Consider the following 21,776-nt stretch of genomic DNA (forward strand, 5'->3'; position numbering starts at 1 on the left):
GAAACGTGCTCCGCCCACCCTGCGTTCTGCCCGCCTTCTGGTTCCGCGCGGCGGATTGGCTGAAATGTGCTAGGCGTGTCGGGGATGAACTGGGCGGGTCGAGCTTCCCAACCGCTGCCCCCTGCTCTGCCTTTTCTTTTGCGCTCCGCTGTCCTCTCGGGTCAGCTGCAATCAGGAACAGTCTCCGCTCTGGCTTGAGATCCTGGCTGCACAAGGGCCAGGACACCGTGTTGTGTCTGGAACTGGCTTCTTATGGTGACCTGCTAGAGGGACTGGACTGTCACTACGTTCCCACTGAATTTTAGACAGACTAGATTTTTTTTTTTTTTTTTTTTTTTTTTTGAGAGCTGGCATCGGGTCCTCCTGGGGTGCAAATGCCTGAAGCTGCTGCAGCCACAGAGGGTGCGGAGGTCAGTGGACAGAACAGAGTGGACTGTTAGCAAGGCTTCCCTAGCTGCTCGGTGAGCATGTTGGAGTACGCGATGGGAACGTTGTTAGGAGGCCCAGTGAGCTGGGAAGGATGAGCCACAGCGGGTAGAAGTTGAGTTGAACCTGGTGCTGTGGCCTTGGACTTAAGAGTGCACTTGGGAGGCAGAGGCAGGCAGAACTCTGAGTTTGAGACCAGCCTGGTCTACAGCGCCAGTTCCAGGATGGCCAAGGATACACAGAAAAACCGTCAAGGGGGGGGGGGGGGGAGACACATAGGCCATTCTTGGAGGATGAACTCTCGGATTGGAGCTGTGGCTCTTTCTGAATTCATTGTGGGGAGCCAGGCACCTGGCAGCTGGTGGGTGGCTGCTGGAAGAAACATATGCTGAATATGTATGGGGGGAGTAGGGTATGAGCAAAGTCAAGTAGGAGACTTGGGCAGGCAAGAAGGCAAAGGGTCGTGTCTGTGGAGTGTCCCAGCCAAGGATAACACACACAAGTCGGCCTACAGTACTGGAACCTCCCTTCTTAGGTATGGGCATTTAATATAGCAAGCCTCACTTTCCCTGCCAGAGCTGTTGATAGGACCAACCACAGAGTATCAGAAGCCTGACAAACTTAAAACCTCTGTTGTCCTAGAGTTTTTTGGCAACTTAACCCAAGCTAGAGTCATCTTGGAAGAGGGAACATCAATTGAGAAAAAGCTTCCATTAGATTGGTCCTTAGGCAAGTCTGTGGGATTTTCTAATTTTGGTTGTGAGCCTAGCCTTTAACAGCTGAGCCATCTCTCCAGCCTTTGGGAGTTTCTTAAGACTTTTTAAAAATTTATATATATGAATGCTCTATCTGCATGTACACCTTTATGCCAGAAGAGGGCATCAGATCCACTACAACTACAGACGGTTGTGAGCCAAGCGTGGTTGCTGGGACTTGAACTCAAGCTCTCTGAAGAGCAGCCAGGATTCTTAGCTGCTAAGCCATCTCTCCAACCCCTGGGGGCGGGATTTTCTTGATTGACTGATGTAGGAAAGCCTAGATCACTGTGAGCAGGGCCACCCCTGTGCAGGTGATCTTGGGTTGTGAAAGAACTAAGCAAGTCACGGGGAGCAAGCCAGTAAACAGCATTTCTCTATGGTCTTTGCTTCAGTTCCTGTTTTGAGTTCCTATTCTAACTTCTCTTCAGGTTGGACTGTGTTTAAGATGTGCAAACCAAATAAAAAACCTTTCCTCCCCAGCTGCTTTTGGTCAGTGTTTTATTACAATAGAAAACAAAGTGGGACATGCCTTTCTGATTAAACACATGGTACTTAGCTAACCTATAGTTCTGATAGTCTGCAGTATAATTAATACACCATGGACCAGCTGTGGCAAAAGTGACATCATAAAGTGCTGTGTGGCAACAAAAGAAAAGGCACGTAAATCTCAGAAACACTGACCCTAGCCATGTGGTGGTGGTGACACATACCTTTAAATCTCAGGACTCAGGAGGTAGAGGCGGGTGGATCTCTGAGTTTGAGGCCAACCTGATCTACATAGCTAGTTCCAGGACATCTAGGACTGTTACACAGAAAAACCCTATCTTCAAATAAAAAAAAAAAAAAAGAGGAGAAAGAAGAGGAGGAGGGGGAGGAGGAGGGGGGGGGGGNAGGAGGAGGAGGAGGAGGAGGAGGAGGAGGAGGAGGAGGAGGAGGAAGAAGAAGAAGAAGAAGAAGAAGAAGAAGAAGAAGAAGAAGAAGAAGAAGAAGAAGAAGAAGAAGAAGAAGAAGAAGAAGAAGAAGAAACACTGCCCCACAGCAGGAGGCTTCTGCCATCCGGGAGGGTGAAGGTTTAGTTATCCACCCATGTACTTCATGCCAGTCTCTTAAGCTAAGTCTCCAACCTGTGTCACAAAGCTGACCCTTTGAACAGCCAGCTTAGGATGTGTGAAGAACAAGGACTTAGGAAAGCTGCCTTTGAGCATCTTCAGAGGGGAAAGCAGAAGGATTATAACACAGTCCACCAACATCAGATGTCCTGGTAGACAGAGCAGAGCCCAGCCACATTAGGGAAAGGCACACAAGGGCTGAGCCAGAGCTAAGGGCCAAGTACAGACACTGAGTGAACACTACCATGGTAGCCTGGTTATTATGGGTTAATATCTTTTCCCCACCAAACACCCCACTGTACCCTAAGGGAAATGCAGCCCAGCCCCTAATGCAAACCCAGTACTTGCTTAATGAGTTCAAGTCCCTGTTTAGTTTTTCCCATGTGGAAGGAGGATTAGATCTGGGAAGGTGAGGGCACTTTAAACTGCTAATGCTCAGGACTCCAGAACTTACCGCCCACTGGGGAACAATCTTCCATCCCTTCAGGATGCAGGATCCATGCTAGATGGATGGACAGATGCAGCAGTGCCGTGTGATACCCCTCACTTTGTCCTGCTGATGCCGAAACCGTACCCCAGCTAGCAGCTTTGCATTCAACACATAACCAGAGAATGAGAGACCCATCCAGACCTCTTTCTCCCAACCGTGGACAGTGAGCGGCTCCAGACAGTGCTTTCTGCAGACATCCATAAGTCAGTGGCTTCCAGGCAGCTATTCTTTCTGTAGCAAGTGAGGCTTCAAGCATGGGTCTGGCTTTCCAGTGTCCTTCTTCCCAGTGTCCCACACCATCTGGTTGGTGTGTGCTCAGAAGTGCCCCAGGGAAGAGAGCGGCTGACTCAGGAGCTATCACTTTGAAGCGACCCTCCTTCACAGCTCAGAGCAACCTGTGAAAGGTGTGCCCCTTAGAATACTGCATCAGACCTAGCCGACTGTATCAACAATGTAGGTGATTAGGCCTGCACAGATGACGGGCTGGTGTACCTGGGGTGGACCAGAGACTGATATTTATACCAACTTTATTTCCCTACATTTTTGAAAATTAAGGTTGGATAATGAGAGTCTTCTATAATGTCTGGAGAGATGGAAACAGCTCCCCATGTCCAAACATCAAGTGTGAAAATCAAGCATATTTTAATGTAATTTATAATTTAATTTAAATCTAGAATATTTAACTTTTCAAACAAATTTAAGTTTACAAACAGTCATTAGCTATTTTACATACAAAAGAATCAAGGCAGGGAGCGGGGCAGCCGCAGACGTGGACTGCTTAGGTCCACAATGGGAACCCTACCTGGGCACCACTCCAGACACAAGCAGTGTAACAGGCCTACCCCCAGTCAAATACAATTCCTTCCAACGTTTGTGTCTACGGTCTGAGGACTTGACAGAGGTCAACTGTGAAGGGCAGAAGGTGCTCTGCTCAGAACTTGAGCAGTGGTGAGTCCACATTTTCTTTGTCAGCCTCAGGGCTCAGCTGAATCAGTGGGGAGTCCAGGTCGATCAGCTGGAAGAGAACAGGATAGCAAGGTGAACACAGCTGTCTGGGCGGCCATCACACGGACACAAGCAGCTGCAGTAGCTGAGCCCAGGGACAGAAAACAACTCAGCACAGCAGTGAGGCCACGGAGACTCAAGCACCATGTCTAAGACTCTTAGACCCTCACACTCATAAGCACTGTGGGACTCCCTGACACAGCGGGCAGGAACATGTGGTGCTAGGGACCTGACTGCTGTCCTGAGAGCACCTCTAGGTCTAGCAAGATGCCTGAGGGCAATGGGTGACCGCAGAGAAGCCAAGCGACGTGAGAGTGAGACACAAACCCTGTGAGCCCCAACGGCACCATGCAGAGCCCAGGTTAGACAGCACCCTGGGCTGAAGTCAGTATGGAAGCCTTGCCGCTTCTCACCTGCCCAAGCTCAGCCTTTGGCGGTTTCCCCAAATTGTTTCTGGCCATGTTTGGAGTGTTCATTATAAGGTCCATCAGGGGCCAGCTGCTGGGTCCCAAAGCCATGTTCGACTCAGGGGTGTTGCTGAAGTCGATGAGAGGGTGGTCAGATAGGTCTCTGCCCCCTGCTTCAGGAGTGATGGTCAGCTGGTCCAGCTTGATGTCCAGGAGAAGATCCTAGGCAGGGCACGGAGAGAGGAAAAGTCTGGTACTATGTTGGTGCCCAGCAACCACCCTGGGAAGCCAGGCTTTGCCTATGGCCTGGACTCACAGCGTGGAGCCTAAGGGAAAGGTTGGAGGGTGCACAGAGTGGGAGTAAGCTCCCCGCTGGGCAGTGCACCCCTTCCCAGAACTAGTAGGGAGCTTCAGCCTGTTCCCATCCCTGGCCTCTGACCCCCAACCAACTCCCTTGTCAAACCTTTCTTTAGTTCCCAGTCCTAAGCTCCCCCGAGTCTGCTGGAACCATAGGCCCAGCCATGGGGGAGGGGAAAGGTGGAAGGGGAAAGGGACCTATGAGTCTCTGTCCGTGGCTCTTCTTGCATCTCAGAGGGCTCCTAACTGCAACCAGCTCCATGTACCTCGCTGGGGCGTGTGTTTTCTTGAGGCTCTGCTTCACCCTGAGCTGTGCCTGTGGTGGAGCCCTGGGAAGGAGGAAAGTCACTCTTCTCTGGAGAAAAGTCAAGTGCTTGAGGCACGGAGGACGGAGGGGAAGAGCTCTCATCTGAGAATAGGCCTCGGCCCTGCCCATTGCTGCTGCTCTCCTGTATTGGCTCCGCTCTGGAGGGTGGGGGAGAGAAAATACCTTTCCTCAGCCATGAAATCAGTCTCTGAAGCAGCACCTAGACCAGGGGACAGAGGCCTAACTCTGAGGACACTCTCAACGGGCAGGAGGACCAAGCATTGCCAGGGCTCCTTCCACTTCTGATTCTATCAGTCTAGCCTCACACCTTGTGTCCGTGTCAGCCCTTTTCTCTAGAGCCACTAAATTACACAGGAGGGGCTCTAACTCTGCCCACAGGCTGTAGCTAGCCCCACCCTACCCCAGGCTGAGGTGAGTCAAGTACCTGCCTGCCTGAGTGATCCTCCCCACTGCTCTCTCAGGAGACCTGGTCCTTCGCTCTGGCCAGGTTGGAAGCCCAATCTGCCTTGCACTAACAGCTACACCTGGCATGCTGTGTTTCCCTCAAGCCTAGACCCCTCGGCACCTAGCACACCCCTAAAGCACCTGATGACTCAGAACTGAATGAACTGTGGAAACTGGGAATAGCAACAATATCCACAAATCAGAACCGAACACCTTCTTTTTCATGGTGTATGGGCTTTACAACAACCCGAGAAGAGTTCCTTTCATATTATACTTAAAACACACAGTCACACAACACTTACATGGCACAACAGACCACACACACACACACACACACACACACACACACTGAACTTTGTGCTTCACTGAGCTCATTTTCCTGTTTCTCCTATCTGCTGCCTGCACCTTCCCAGCACTGGAGACCCTGAGGTCTGGGGAACTAAAGACAAAAGCTCACTCGATCCTTGTTTTTTTTACCTGACTGTGGACCTTCTCCTGGGTTCAGAAGAAAGTCTCCGGGCAGGCACACACAGCGGGGATGCCAGAGCCCTGGGCATGGACTGAGGTGCCATTAATGGAAGGCCAGAGAGGCGCCGACTGGCAGGTGTGGGCAGCGCTGACATCCGTCTTGCGCTCACAGGGGTCCTCACACCGCTGGGCAGTCCTTGTGAAGTGGGCCCCGATGAGCGCCTCACAGGAGTGCTGCTGATGACTCTGGGGAAGACAGGGATATTGTCAACAGACACTGAAGTTGAATGGGCAGCCAGGGAGTCTGAGCAGCTCTGTTCTTGAGAAGGGACTCAGACATGGACTGGACTCAAGGACGCTGGCAGCCTCCATGAGACCTTGGATGAGTTCCAGGTTCTGCTGCAAGCAATGCCTCCACCCTGTCCCACAGGTAACCAGAACATCCTTGAACACGGCTGCATTCATGGTCTCATCCACGGGAGAGTCGGAAGGGACTTGAGGAGATACGCATGCGGTAGATTTTCTCTACAAAGACATCTGGGCTCCCATCAGACTCTGGCTAAGAGGTGAGCTAATGGTTGTCTTCACCTCTTGCCCAGTCATCCCCAGGCTTATGAGGTGAGAGCGGAGTCAGGGAACTCAGCATTTCCTGGCAGCGCCCATGCCTTAACCACCATCTCTCCCAAATGTTACTTTATTGTTGTTCTTAAACCAGAGGCTGAGTCAAGTCGATTATTACCAGTTATGGATTAAATGTTTGCATCCCCAACTCTTATGTTAGAAGCCTGACCCCCAAGATGATGACATAGGAGACAGGTCTTCTGGGAGGTGATTAGGTCAGAAGGCAGAGCCTCAATCAATAGGACTGGTAACATTATAAACAAAGTCCCCAACACCATGTTTGACCTTCTATGTGAAAACAGGATATGCCGAGCAATGGACCCACACTCTATCTGTAGATGCCCGGATCGGGATGTCCAGGCTTCAGAACTGCCACACGCCAGTTTAAATCCCAGATGCCCAGCATGGTGGCACAAGCCAATAATAGCAGCAGGGAAGAAGGAGGCAGGAAGACTGAGTTTGAGGTAAACCCAGTCTACACAGAGACCCACACCCACACCCACACACCGGCCCCTGACTCATAACTAAACACAACCAGGCACCGGTATGCCTGTTACAATAGCCCGAGATGTGATGAAGCAGCTCTAGGACACACTACTAACATAGAGCCTTGGCAGGCCTAGAAAGTCACCGACCAAATCTCCCATCCATCAAAGACAACTTCTATGTTCTTCAGAGTCTGGAAACAAACTTTAAACAGCATGAGCTGAAAGATGGGCTCCCCACACAGGGCAATTCAGGCATGAGGGGTGCTCTCAGCTCAAGCTCCCACCGCTGCCGAGGGCCAAGCCCGCTGCCCTACCCATCCTGCTATTGTGGACTGGAGCTTGTGGCAGAACTGGCTGTGTCCACAATAGCAGGATGGGTAGGGCAGTGTGACGAAAGCCTGCACCTCAGAAGCTTCACCTGCAGCCCAGGCGGCACTCCCCGGAGCCTGCAGACACACAGCAGTTCTCAAAAGGTGAAAAAGGAGGCAATCTGTCAGCTACCTGCTAGTTGGTGTCCAGGACTGCAGCCGATGTGTCCGCGAGAACTTTGGGGTCACGCCATCAATTGACTCGCCTAAGAACAGGAGAGAAGAGAGCCATGTGGGAAGTCTGGCATGTGCCCTTACCTGGGCACTCTCCTTTAAATGTCCCCACTTTCCCAACCGTCCATGAAAAGTACAGACAGAAAGTCAGATAAGATACACAAGGAAACCCTCTTAAGACCCCCACTGAGCCATGGGCTGGGTCTGATGCTGAGAACCCTCTGTACCATTATGCCAGACCCTTTCCCAGCTGGCCTGGGTTTGAGTTAAGTGGCAGGCTCATCCCAAGTCTCCCGCGCCTGTCAGGCTGCTTCCTGCATTCCCATGCATGTGGATACCATGTGGCTGGAGTCCCAGGCAATCCAGCGAAGCCTACCGCACCTTCACATCCCGGAGCTGTGGCATCCCTAGCTCAGAGACACATGACATACACCGTCTACAAGTGGTAAGGGTCTCCAGGTGGATGTCTCAGCTGGTATTTGACAGGCATCAAGCAGAGTCAGAATTCAGGGTGGGCTCACCAGTCCCTGAGCAAAGCCCAGCATAACCCAGATGGCCTGTCATACAATTGTCTCTCTACCACATGATTCTAGATGAAACACAAACTTGCCTCTCATGATCCTAAGAGTCAACCCGGGAACCCAGAGAACCAGGAGCCAGGACTTCCATGTATTATCTGGCTGTCTCAGAAGCCGTGGGTAAAGTGGCTATCACCAGAATCTTTAGCCCTAGCCACCAAAGGGGCCCACCTCAACAGGCCAGCTGAGGCTCCTAGGTCAACACCAACCACACTCCTGTCACCCTCTGCACCCCAGCAGCTCTGCAGCACCCCCTGTCACGAACTGCTCTAAGCTTCTCACCTCACTCCTCCTCCAGTCCTGCCCGAGTCCTCACTCTTCAAATCCACATCAAAGAGTTGCCTGTGCCTGCACCACCTCCACCCCTGTTTTTAAAACTGCTGTCAAGGTGATTTGATAAGTGTTACCAATGAGGGGTGCATCTTGGGGAGAATGCAGGTCTCCTGCCACCTCCACCCAGCTGGTCCTGGAAGCCTTTGCCAGCACCCTTATAAGTCACATACTTCTCTGCTGCCATTTCATTTCCAAAAGCTTCTCAATGCCATGAGAGTTTCTGCCTTATTCCCTTGGGCTCTGTGCTGGCTAGTTGTACCTCAGCTTGACACAAGCTAGAGTCAACTGAGGAGGGAACCTCAATTAAGAAAACACTGGTAAGGCATTTTCTTAATTAGTGATTGATGGGGATTCATCAGTGATTCATGGGTGGTGGTGGTCCTGGATTCGATAAGAAAGCAGGCTGAGCAAGGCACGAGGAGCAAGCCAGGAAGCAGCACCCCTCCATGGCCTCTGCATCAGCTCCTATCTTCCGGTTCCTGCCCTGCTTGAGTTCCGGCCTTTACTGCCTTTGATGAACTGTTACATGGAATTTTGAGTGAAATAGCACCCATGCCCTGCAGCCTGCTTTGGTCACGGAGTTTCAGCACAACAACAGCAACCCTGAGGCTCCAGACACTCACTACCACTGAGCATGCTACTGCCCCTCTGCACCTCACTCCTCCTGACAGATGCACCCAGCAGGGCCACGGGTGTCCCCATATCCTCATCTACTCAGACTTTGATTCAGGGGAAAAAATAAACCACCTCCTCCTCTTTCTTCTTTAACAAAGCCAGTGTTTGGGGCTTGCAGTAGGATCTATCCCAGCTGCATTCTCAGTACTCTGTCTTCCCTCTCTTCTAGGAGCTCAAGCGCCTTTCTGCCACGGGACCTTTACAGCATCATGTTCTCGGCCCGGAATGTTCTCTTTGGGTTATCTAGTGGCTGCCTCTTACTGGACTTCTGATCTCAGCTCAGCACTGCTGTTTGGAGAGATTATTTTGGCCAGCCAGAAGGACTACTCCATCTGTGACTCCTAATCTTTATTGTCAGAACGCGGGAGAGAGAGGCTGGAGAGATGGCTCAGTGGTTAAGAGCATTGCCTGCTCTTCCAAAGGACCTGAGTTCAATTCCCAGCAACCACATGGTGGCTCACAACCATCTGTAATGAGGTCTGGTGCCTTCTTCTGGACTACAGGCACACATGTAGACAGAATATTGTATACATAATAAATAAATATTAAAAAAAAAAAACGGGAGAGAGAGACAATGGAGGAGTAGCTTCCTTCAGGCTGGTGCAGCAAAGGGCCCAGCACTGGAAGCTGCGTGGGCCTAGGCCTGGAAGCAGCATTCCTATGTAGTCTTTGCTCGAGTTCCGGCTCTGACTGTGATGCGGAAGCGAAAGCTAAATACACTCAAGGTGTGTGGTGTTTCTCATAGCAACAGAGAGCAAACTAGAAGTGTCTTAGTGATTCTTCTACTGCTGTGAACCAGCATGACCACGGCAACTGACAGAGGAACTCAGTTAACGGGGCTCACAGTTTCAGAGTCCATGTCCACCATGGCAGAAGCATTGCAGCAAGGCAGGCGCTAGACTAGTAGCCGAGAGCTCACACCTGAGCCACAAGCTTGAGGCAGAGAGAGCTACCTGGGAATGGCACGGGCTTTGGAAACGTCAAAGCTCACCCTCCGGTGAGACACCTCCTCCAACAAGGCCACTCTGTAATCCTTCCCAAACAGTTCCACCATCTGGGAGCCAATTATTCAAATATACACGCCAATGGCAGCCATTCCCATTCAAAGCTTTGGCGTGGTCAGTCTGTTGCCAACCTTTCTTGTTCCACTGCACTGAAGATCTGAAAGGACACTTCCTTGATAGGAGCCAAGTCTTCTATTAATGTAAACGTGGGCTGGAGAGATGGTTCAGTGGCTAAAAGCACCAGCAGCTCTTCCAGAAGACCTAGGTTGGATTCCCAGCACCCACATGGCAGCTCTTGTATAATTCTGGTCTCTACACTAGGCATGGAATACACAAGGTGCACACATATACATTCAGGCCAAACAGTCACACACACAAAGATGCTCAGCAGAGGCCTCAGTCTGGGGTTTTGTTTGGAGACAGGGCTTCACTCTGTAGCCGCCCATGCTAGTCTAAACCTTGTGCTCTCCTGCCTCAGTCTCCCTCATACTGGGATCACTGGCAGAAGCCACCATGCATGACTTTTTCACTTTTCCCTTCCCTGTTTCTTCTTCTCCTTCCTCCTCCTCTTCCTTCTGTTGTATTTTTGTTTTTGAGGTAGGGATTGCAGCTCTAGTTACCCTGGAACTCCCTCCGTAGACCAGGCTGGCCTTGAACTCAGAGATCCACCTTCGTCTGCCTCCCTATTTCTTTCTGAACTTTCCATTAGAAAAAGAAAATGATGAATGGGAGGCCAAAACCAACCAACCACGAGCCGACAGAGCCGGCTGTCACCACGTGCAAGAGTCCCACCTCAGATAACAGGTTTTGGAGGAGCAACTGTCTGACCGCCACAGGCCAAGGAGAAAGCCTCCCATGCTGACAGCTTGTGAAACCTTACTGCTCTATTGCTCTCTAGAGACTGAAAACCCTGCCTCTGCCAACCCCGCCACTGTCAATCCTTCCCAATGCTTCTCTATTTTATTAATTTTGTTTTTTTTTAATTTATTTATTTATTTTTTGAGACAGGATCTTATTTTGTAGTCTGGGCTCATCTGGAATTTGCTTTGTAGACTAGGAAGCCCTGAGCTCAGATCTGCCTGCCCCTGGCTCCCGAGTGCTGAGATTAAAGGTGTTGTGAAGCAGCTCCTGCGAGTTGTGCTCTGAACTCCAGCTGTGTCACGGTGCATGCACACACCCACAGGTAAATAGAAAATTAAAAAATCTTTTCCAATGAAGAGCTTTCTATTTCTATTTGTGTGTGGAGGTAGGGATTGAATCCAGGGCTTCAAACATTAGGAAAGGACTCTGCCACTGAGCTACAGCCCAAGCTTTAAGATGTGCTTTAAATGGGAAAAGACAAGACAGGGTTTCTCTGCAGCCCTGACTGCCCTGTAACTCACTCTGTGGACCAGGCCAGCCTCAAACTCACAGAGATCCATCTGCTTCTACCTCCCAAGCACTGGGATTAAAGGCGTGTGCCACCATCACTGAGTCATTTTATTCTTTAATATTGTCTCATGGTGTGCTCCTGGGTCCCAGAACTCATTATGTAGCACAAGCTGGTCTTAACAAAACAGGCCAGGTCAGTCTTAGCGGCTGAAATCGACAGTGGCTTGAGTTTAGGGGACTGAGGTACCAGAATCTGAGAGCCAGAGAACTGGAGAGAAGCCACACAGAGAGAAAGATCTGGAGAACTCTGTGGAATCTCCTAAATGGGCAGATACGCAGCAGCAGCACACTGTTCAGGGAGAGATGCCTGAAGGTCAGCAGGAGCAACTGCTGTGCAATAGTCGCTGAAGATGAGTTCCATTGGTTTATGCTGTGGAGCATCTGTGTAATGACACAAAGATGGGCTGCATTCTTTTATGTCGCATTTGTTTAACTCTGAAGCTGTGTGTGCTATTTCGCCCGTCTACAACACCTGAGTGGTCTAATAAAGAGCTGAACGGTAGGCGAGGGATTGGCGGGGCTGCCAGACAGAGAGAATAAATAGAAGGAGAACGTGGAAGGAGGAGTGAGAAGATGAGGAGAGGAGGATGCTTGAGGCCAACCATCCAGCCAAATAACAGAATAAGAAAGAAGAGATATATAGAAATAGAGAAATGCAAAAGTCCAGAGGCATAATTTAAGACAAGCTGGCTAGAAAAAAGTCAAGCATTCATGAAAAGTAATAAGTCTGTGCAAGGGTGTATATATTGGGTGCTGGGTCCCCAAAGAGTAATGAGTTAAAAAAAAAAAAAAACAAAAAACCCAAACAAACAAAACAACAACAACAACAAAAACAACCTAACTACAATCCCCTAGTAGGGAACAAGGGCTTGGAAACAGCTCATTCCACCCAGCCTGAGTGGACAGAACAAACTAACATGGAGCTTAGAAGCTTAGAAGAGAACTATTTGGGCAAAACCCCTCATCAGTGCCAGGGCTAGACCATTCCAGACGACACCGTTCTAGACCCATCTGTGAAAGGTTAAAAAGACCAGCATAGAGCAGGCTGGTCTGCGCATTCACTGGCTGCCAAGCTCAGACCCTTAATGAAAACACAATCCAGATGGTTATAAACAGACCCACAGAAGCAGAACCACCAATACCATCCTAACAGACTGACAAAGCTCTAACCCACCCAGGCAACAAATTAAAAGCCACAGATCCAGACATAATGACCACACTGAAGACAACAGTGAGCAAGCAGCAGCCCAGGGGCTATGGCTCACCCACAAGAATGGACACAGTAAGTGGGCAGAATACGCCTTGGACAGAATGTCAGAGCTAAAGTTAAAAACATCACTCGCCATCCTGGTAACCTCCCAAAATCTTAAAGACCAAACAACCCCAGGACTTACCAACAGAGAACTGGGGGACTTTAAACAGGTTTGTATCGGTAGACGCAGCCTCTGTCTTGCAGATGAGGTAGGAGTCCTGCCGCTTTACGCTGCTCGTTTTATTCAGCTGAGAAGAGGTCAGCGTGTCAGGGCCCAGCCTCGGTCTTTGTTCTGGAGTCTGAGGTGGTTGGCTGAGAGGAGTCAGGATGGAGGCCTTAGGCTGCTCTACCGTTGTCTGGGCAGCATCAGCCACTCTGGCCTGTTTGCAAGATGCCCTGGCAGGGGCTGCTGGCAAAGCCTGATGCAGAGGGGCGGGGTCTATTTTGCCCAATTTGCTGGTGTTTGACAGAGGCCGAGAGCTGCTAGCGGGCATATTTGAAAGATCACTGGACTTTGCTGCGAACGGAGATAATCAAGGCTGGTCACTCAAGCCAGTGTTTCCAAACACCTTAACAGACCAATACACATGCACGCACGCATGCACACACGTGTGTGCGATATAACACCTCTAGACTAACATCAGCCACAGACAACACGTGGATGCCCGTTAGGTGATCATCAAAGTCAGGGGCAGCAGGGCGCCCAGACCTGAGCTGAATGCCAGCGGAGGATCAGCAGTTACTACAATCTGCGTGTGCACTCGCACAGTTGAGCTCTCCTCCTTCACTTCCTTGCTGAGCATAGAAAGTGGACAGTCTGTCTGGTCACCTGTCCTGCCCCACCCTCACAGCTGACAGGAGGTCAAGGAGGGAAAACTTAGGACTAGGAAGTTTGGAAACCGCAGTGGATAGCAAGGATGGCATCTGCTCGACGAGGAATGGACCCACTGTGGGCATCAACACAGTGAAGGCCAAAGTGAAACTTAGAGCATAATGCTGTAGCCACATGTACACCGTGTGTTAGTCCTACCAGGTCCCTTCCCACTGTCTCACCGGGCTCGATGACTCTACCATATACAACACATGGTGTCAAATCCTGAGTCAGTGGAGCAAGACTCGCCTCACAGTGCCTAGGCAGCAGCAGGAGTTTTCCTGATCATGGACTCAGGGGCCACGGAGGGGCCCACAAATGCTCCCAGACTCACAGGAACCTTGCAAAGCCAATGATATGACTTGATTTAAAGGTAAGGACTGAGTTTTGTTAACCACTGAGTAGCAGTCAGGACTTCAGATCAGGCTGATTCTAGAGCTCAGATTTCTCACGTCTGTGACAAGCCCTCACCACGATGGCAACAATGGATATGGCCAGAATCCACAAGCAAACTCAAGAGACAGACGCATTCCCTAGCCCCTACACCACTTCACCACTAGGTGGCAGCCTTGTCTAGACACGTTGAATCCAAGGAAACATGCCCCAGATGACCCAGGCCGGGCTGGCCTGACTTAGCTAGCACCTGTGCTCTGGATATCTGGCTAGTGGAGCATCCATCTCTACTTGACACTCCAAGAGTTTGTGTGCCTCCAACTGAAACCACCATCTCCTTACTGGAGAAAGTATGCCATGGCAGAGGGACAATGAGTCTCTTCCTGCCCAGCCCTCAGTCCTTACCTATAATTACATAGCATCCTATGAGGCCCAAACATGGCGCTCCAGGGTTCACCTGACTAGCTGATCTGCTCACCTTTGCCCGCTGCTGGAGACACGCATGCACCAGACGTGAGGCTCGAAGCAGACCCTGAGGCAGAGGATTTCCTCGTGAGACTGCTGGTGTAGCCAGGTGGCTTCAAAAGGGTCTTCTTCAGCCCCGACTGAGAGAAAAGTTGAAAAAAAAAAAAATTAGTGGGGAATTTGATATCTACATACACATTCTTAAGTCTGCAAGAGTAGAATTTAAATAAGAATCTTTAGTGAGACTAGAGAGATGACTCAGCAGGAAAGCGCACTTGCTGTTGCAGAGAACCTGGATTCAATGCTCGGCACAGGGTGGCTCATGAGCATCTATCACTCCAGTTTCAGGGGATCTGATACCCTCTTCCGACCTCTTTGGGTACTGGGAACACACATGATACATAGACATACATGCAAGCAAAACACTCATGCACATAAAACAAAATCTAAATATCTTTTTTAAAAAAAACTTCTATAGTAATTACCTCTATAGGAAAATTGAAGTAACAGAGTCATCCCCCAGTCTCCGCGGAGCATGGCTTTGAGCACCCTGTGGACACTAACCTACGTGGGTCCTCCACATGCAACAGTGTAGTGTGGCAGCTGCATGGAACCTACACACATCCACCCACAGACTCACTGGGTGACTCTAATCCTGATGCAAGACTGTGGAAGCCGCCACACTCACTCAACGCTGTCAAGGAAAAGCCATCCGTGTTCAGTACAAAGGCACCTCCCTTCTGAATAGTTCCTATTTGACTGGATGAATCCACAGGGGAGGCGCCCATGGACCTGGAAGGCGGACTGTCTACAATGTAATGTCCAAGCCTCTGCAGGAGGAATGGACAGGAGAGCTAGCAGCAATCAAGACTGTGGGGCTCAACCTAGACCCCAAATCAGTCACTGTAGGCATAGCTTTTGGCAACTTTAATAAATGATTTCTAATAGGTAGCTCAGAGTACCAGAAAGGTGACAGCCCCAATGTTAGCTCAGACTACAGAACGACACTCACGTCTCCCATAGAGGCTATGAGGGATCAGCGAGAACGGTGGCTGGGAACCAAGCGCTAGGCTCTTATCAACCCACACAGCCCAAGTGACAAAGCCAGTTCAGTGCACACTGCCAGCCTCTCTCCTTTGTAACCCAGCCACCTCTTGTGGATTGCTTCCAGCTTTCCTGAACTGGTGTGCTGGTGTGTGTGTGCGCACATGAAGACCAGAGGACAACCCCACCCTTATTTACTTTGGATACAGGGTCTTGCTGAGTAGTTGTAGCTGGCCTAGAACCCACTAAGTAGATCAGCTACAGAGATCCACCTGTCTCTGCCTCCAAGTGCTAGGATTAAAGACGTGCACCACTGCCAAGCCCAGACACCCTTTTCTTTTAAAGACGGGGTCTCTCTCTGGCCTGGCACGCGCCAAGTAGGCTAAGCTGGTTGACCAGCAAGCAAGCCCCAGGGTTCCATCTGTCTCTGCCCCACCCCCCACAAACGCTGAGATTACAAGCACACACCACCACACAAGGCTTTTTAAATGAGTCCTAGAGATCTAACTTACATCCACGCAAGCATCTATCAAATAAAATACCAGCTTAATTCTAATCAAAATATACAAAACTGGCACCTTGTTGCCATGGAGGACATGTGACAGCCCTGCAGCCCCAGCCAACTCACCTTGCTAGGAACGGGGAGGGATCGTTTGCCCGGGCGGCTCCCTCTACTGGCAGCATCTGGAGCGGTGCTGGGTTTGTCCAGGGGCACATCACTCTGGGATCCCTTTTGACTAGGCGGTTTCATCCTCTGAACACTAGTTGGTACCTCTTTCTTGAGCTGAAAATGTTAATTTGAAAGGTGAAGACTACACAGTCTCACGAGGCCAGAGCTGGCACCACTGCTCCCAACCCCTGCCAGTCAACTCCTCCGCTAGAGTGAGGGAAACAGCACAGAATGTCAGACTTGGCTTCCCCACTAAAGCCATGTCAGATGGGGACAAGCGGCTTGCAGGAAGATCTCTAAGGCTTCTCCTCTGTCAGTGAGAGCTGGGCAGTGGTGGCGCATGCCTTTAATCCCAGCATTCAGGAGGCAGAGGCAGGTGGATCTCTGTGACTTTGAGGCCATCCTGGTCTACAAGAGCTAGTTCCAGGACAGGCTCCAAAGCTACAGAGAAACCCTGTCTCGAAAAACCAAAAAAAAAAAAAAAAAAAAAAAAAGAATGTCAGTGAGGCAGCCCAAGGCCCAGTGTGGTGGCACATGTCTTTAATCCCAGTACTTTGACACTGAATTCAACAAGGCCAGACAGCTACATAGTGAGACCCTGTCTCAAAAACAGACAAACAAGAGCCCCAGTGAGGAAGCTGGCTCAGTCACACATGTTCTACATATGAGTGCAAAGTCACCGTCTACCACAGTAACGGCTCAGTCGCGGTGAGGCTTTCTGGCCAAGTGCTGAAAGCCACACAGTCTCTGGCCTGCAAGGCAAAGAGCAAATTCCTGACCTATTCGGGGACAAGGGCGCCAGGGAGCTGCTTCATGTGCACACAAGCAGCAAGGGTGTCAGGAAGGCACAAGCGGCGGCTTCAGTGTAAGAGTGCTTTCTCTTTAGCGCTTCATGAGACATGAGACATGAAGCAACCACCTGGAAGACATGCCCAGTGACACCGCAATTCTCACTAAAACTCTAGCCCATTATGTGGCTATGCCCCCATTGTATTTCTCTGCTCATCTGGATCGGCAACCATGAATTGCTGCTGTGAGCACCTATGTTGAGCTGATGTGGGCCACACCCACAACCCTGCCTGGTACCCTGCAGGTGCTGTGACTCCAGCCCTGCCCCAGCACCATGCACGGATCACACGCAAATCCTGCTCCATGTCCACGTGTGCTGCTAGCAGATTCCACCCAGAGCATCCTGGACCCTGGGGGAACAGATACCGTGAGCAGAGGCCTTATAGATGGGGAAAGGGACGTGTAGGGCTTCACCGTCCCACAACCTCCCCAAGCCATTCCTTTTACAATGGCGCTGGTGTGGGACATCACGACAGGTGCCACCCTAGGACACCTTTACTCTGCATCTCTTCTCCGAAGCCTCTCTTCCGAACAAGAACAGAACAGGCAAACCTGGAAGCAAGCTGTCTCTGCCATCTGTTCTTCTGTCTACCCCCAACCAAGCCTCCAGGACCCTGAGTTTCTAGAGCTGGTCAACTGCCAACTTTCTACTGCCGCTTCCCTGACAGCTCGCACATCCAACACCGGGAAAGAAAGGTATAAAGTCGAAGCCCCAGGGAACTAGAGCCCAACTTGGGGGTCAGTGCTTATCCAAGGGGCCCATGCTGGGCAGCTCCCCATCACTGTTCCCTGCACTGTCCGGATCCTGGCTCTACTCCCAGGCTCTCCAATCCTGACAGTGGCAGGCCCTCCTATGAAGCTTCCACAGCAGGGCATGGGCTGAGGAGAGGCGGGGAGATGGGAGCTGTGTCCCCGGGCCGTTGCTATGTGTTTCGTCTACCTTCTCTGTGGCCAGGTGAGGAGGTTTTCCTCTTATAGGCAGAGCTCGGGGTGGCTGCAGCTTGCTGATGATCCTCCTCGGAGGCCCAGCCTGATGTGGAGGTTGGGAGGTCCTTGCCTCCCCTGGCAGCGGCTGAGAGGAGCAGGGCAGATCCTGGTTGCTCTGGGTCTCAACAGGGCCAGCTGGGACAGGGGAACTGAGCAGGGCTGGAGATGCCAGCAGCTGGGTCTCCCCTAAGAGAGGCTGTACCCCTGAAGATGGCAGGCAGAATGTCTCTCTTTTCAGTGACGTGGGGCTTTTCTCTCTCTTCTGTTCTTTTTCAAAGAGACTTATCTTTAACTTTGAGTCTTGCAGAAATCTTTCCACGCCCTGGCTCCCAGGATTTGGGGGCTTGGCAGCCTGGGCCACCTCTCTTCGGCTGTGGCTCTCTATCTGCAGGGCCAGTAGGTGGGCTTCTTTGTACACCTCTACAAACTTCTCCCCGGTGAGAGGGCTCCAGGTGAAAGGGCTGCCAGAGGCTGCTGCAAGAGCCCGCTCAGGAACCTGGCTGCCTAGGCGCAAGCTGGCAGCAATGCATCTTTCTTTATGTCCAACAGCCCCAAAAAAGACTTCATCGTCTTCGTTTGCACTGCATTTAAAGAGAAGGATTAATAGCGATGAGTTACACTGGCATTCAGATACAGGGCAGCATACAGATAAAAGGCTTTAGTGACTGCGTCTGCCCGGGGACAGGAAGAAAATGCATTTGTTTACCTTGAAGAAGACAAGGAAAGGTCGAAGTCAAACTTTTCATCTTCCAAAAGAACAATGTCTAGAGGGTGGAGGGAAAAGTCCACTGTTATTTGGGGCTAGGATAAGACGGGAAAACATCACCAGGTCTGTTGGTTTCACAGCTGCTGTACAGTTTCATGCTGAGAAAAGGAAGAGCTGGTGGCTGGAGCTCAATCCCTTTTCCCGGGGAACTCAAGTCCACTCTCAAGTTCTGAGTGTGCCGACCCAACCCAAAAGCACAGAACCTTGCTGCTGTGATAGTCTACACATGGCCACAGTGCGTTCCGAGGGTTTCCGAGGGGGCTGGCTCACCTTCGTGCACAGGGGTATTTCCTAAAGACCACCTACTTCAGCTCCCCCGGATTTAAATTACGAGACACCTATCCATCCATCAACAACGAGTTCAAGGACGGGTCAAACTCACAGTAGAGACTCAGTAAGTACGTGTGGACCATTGCTCCTTGGATCCATTCCCGGGTCACTCTGCCCTCCACCCAGTCCATATTCCTAGCAAAGCCTTGGTTGGCCCAACTGTTGATTCATTCAGCTCCCTCTAACAGACCAGCAACTTCCCAATCGTATTTAAGGTCTACTCCACTACAGGGAACCTCTATGTGGTACTGTAGTTCAAAACAGAAAACTGTGGCTGAAGGCGGCCATAGGCTCCAGTGGGGACTCCACTGCTGTTGTGCTAAACAGATATGCCTGGTAAGCTACCTCCTCAACAACTGTGTTTACGCCCATAGATTACTGTGGTGCCAGCCTTGGTCTGGGAACATTCTTGTAGTAGGCATCAGTTATTGTACGAAGCAGTCTCGCAAGGGGTCAAAGTGAAGAGGATACAAAACCTGCTAAGATATAGAGACTCCGTGTTTAGCCTTAAAGAGAGAAAATAATTATAAACCTGTATTAGCCCTCCAGGACTCAGGGAGCCAAATTACTGTCCACCAAGACTGATGACTTAAGTTCAAAGCCCTGGGACCCACAAGACAAAAGGAGAGTTCTTCAATGCAAGGTGTTTTCTGAACTTCCACAGAAGTATGAGCACCATGGTCCCTCCTCCAAAAATTCATAAATGCTAAGAGTTGTTTTTTTTTTTTTTTTTTTCATTTCTCTTTTGGTTTTTGAGACAGGGTTTTTCTGTGTAAGCCTTGGCTGTCCTGGAACTCAAAGATCCACCTGCCTCCAGTTCCCCAGTGCTGGGATTAAAGGCATGCAACACCACTGCCCAGCAGGAATTTCTTTTCAAAGAAAGAATCTGCCTGCTCTCCTGCAGCAGAAGCAGATGGATCTCTGCATGTTCAAAGCCAGCCAGGTCTACAAAGTGAGTTCCAGGCTACAAAGTGAGATCCTGACTCAAGAGACAAGTGCAAAACAAAAAGAAAGAAAAGTGGAGGAGGAGGAAAAATATGCAAAAGCCAGAGGAAAGAAGTGGAGTGTGGTGTTACACGGCCCTCTGTGCATGAGGAAGCTTGCTGTCATTTTGATGTCACAGCATCTGTGATTACCCACAGTAAGTTCTCAGAAGACAGAGCCCAGTAATGCCCTTCTGGAAGTGGGGGAGGGGTACAAGAGGTTCCTCTGAAGATGTGTAACAACTGGTTTACAATTGCTGGGGGTGGGGGCCCTCTTCTTTGGCGGTGTAGCTGTAAGTTGCTAATGTCCCTGTAAGTGGCCCAGTTAAATTCAATAGCTTACCAAACCAGACCTGTTCGTTTCTTTGGTCTGCTGTGGTCCTTTATTCTATTTGGGGCGACTAGGAATAGCCTGAACTCCACAGTCGCACACACAGAAGGGACCTACCTTCCTTACTACCAGCATCCATCTTCACTTCTCTCGCCTGGCTGGCCGAAGGTACGTCGCGGCCGTCTCCTCCTTCCATGAAGATCGCTGCAGGAAGAAAGGGGACCAAAGGGTAGGAGCATGTCAGAGGCAAGCCCCAGCTTGCTCCATGTCGCCCAGACACAGTACGCCCCGAGGCGGGGTAACGGATTCCTGACTCTGAGCTGCAGAGCAGGCCCGGCAGCCCGTTCTCCTCAGCCTCAGAGGCGCGAGCCCGGGTTCCCCACTGTCTCTACCTCGTGCTCATTACCTACCCTCTAACCTTTCACTCGGAGGGCCGAAAACCCAGCTGGTGTTCCGCCACGGGTTTAAACGCAGCGCTGGCCTTCGCCGGTCGCCGATTGGCCGGTTTGAACAGGGAGATGCTCTCGGTGCACCTTGGGAATTGTAGTCAGAGTGATGATGTGCGCCACCAATGCGCACACACAAGGAACTCCAGGCCTCGGATTGGCTCAGCTCGGTGTCGGACACTCCCACCGGAAGTGTCAGTGAGTCTTCTCCCCAGCAAACACCGGGAGGATATTTGCGTTCCGCCTGTGTCTGTGCTAGCAACTGGGCGGAGGCGGTGAGGCGGGGTATGGAGAATGGCCAGGCAGCTGGGAAGCAGTTTGTCTTGACCACCATTCTCCTTAGGGCTTGTATTGGCATCCCTGACATTTCTCTTGCGTACAAATACTCTCCCTCTGCAGCCTGAAGTCTCGTTCCTGTACTCTGATCTTCTGGCCCTCCCTTTCACCCTCCACCCCAACTAGATCCCTTGATCTTGGGCTCCCAGTTTCTGTAAACTGGTGAAGAGTGGAGCCAGCCACAGGACCTCCTAGCCGCCAGGATCAAGAGCCTTTGGATAGCACTAAACAGAAAGCTGGCTTCAAGGTCATTTGACTGAAGGAGGCTATCAGTTTGGTTGTCTGCAGATTTTTGTCTATGCAAGCTGGCTTTGTTGTGCCCAAGCTTTCCCACCTGCCAGGGATGGTGACCAGTTCAGTGTGACCTGCACTATAGCTAGAGTTCTAAGAGCCAGGCTTTCTTGATTCATGCCCAAGAGGAGGGGCAGAACCCCAGCTGCAGGTGTATCTATGGTCAAAGCCTCAAGAGCTCTTGACGCCATTTCTGTGCCCCCTAAAGTGTTAGGTCCCAGCGCCTGCAACTTCACCAACACTTCTCTTTGTATCATATCAATTCATAGTAGATGTTCAGTAAAGCATACCTCTAAAT

General features: G+C 50.8%; 1 protein-coding gene across 1 annotated transcript; it reads right to left on the bottom strand.

Annotated features, from left to right (window-relative positions):
* Positions 1 to 3,429: 3,429 nt before the first annotated feature.
* Positions 3,430 to 21,701, bottom strand: Gtse1 (G2 and S-phase expressed 1). Its single transcript, XM_050128881.1, has 12 exons — positions 20,816 to 21,701; positions 20,523 to 20,609; positions 18,702 to 18,759; positions 17,949 to 18,576; positions 16,118 to 16,273; positions 14,459 to 14,585; positions 12,859 to 13,233; positions 7,403 to 7,475; positions 5,802 to 6,038; positions 4,819 to 5,017; positions 4,202 to 4,417; positions 3,430 to 3,798 (listed from the first exon to the last, which is right to left on the bottom strand). Exons 1-12 carry the CDS (start codon positions 21,216 to 21,218, stop codon positions 3,715 to 3,717), a joined length of 2,643 nt encoding a protein of 880 aa, XP_049984838.1. The 5' UTR covers positions 21,219 to 21,701; the 3' UTR covers positions 3,430 to 3,714.
* Between the last annotated feature and the right edge of the window lie 75 nt (positions 21,702 to 21,776).

This window comes from Alexandromys fortis, unplaced genomic scaffold (assembly GCF_014885135.2).
Source record: "Alexandromys fortis isolate MF-2015 unplaced genomic scaffold, M_Fortis_MF-2015_v1.1 scaffold_28, whole genome shotgun sequence".
Lineage (NCBI taxonomy): Eukaryota > Metazoa > Chordata > Mammalia > Rodentia > Cricetidae > Alexandromys > Alexandromys fortis.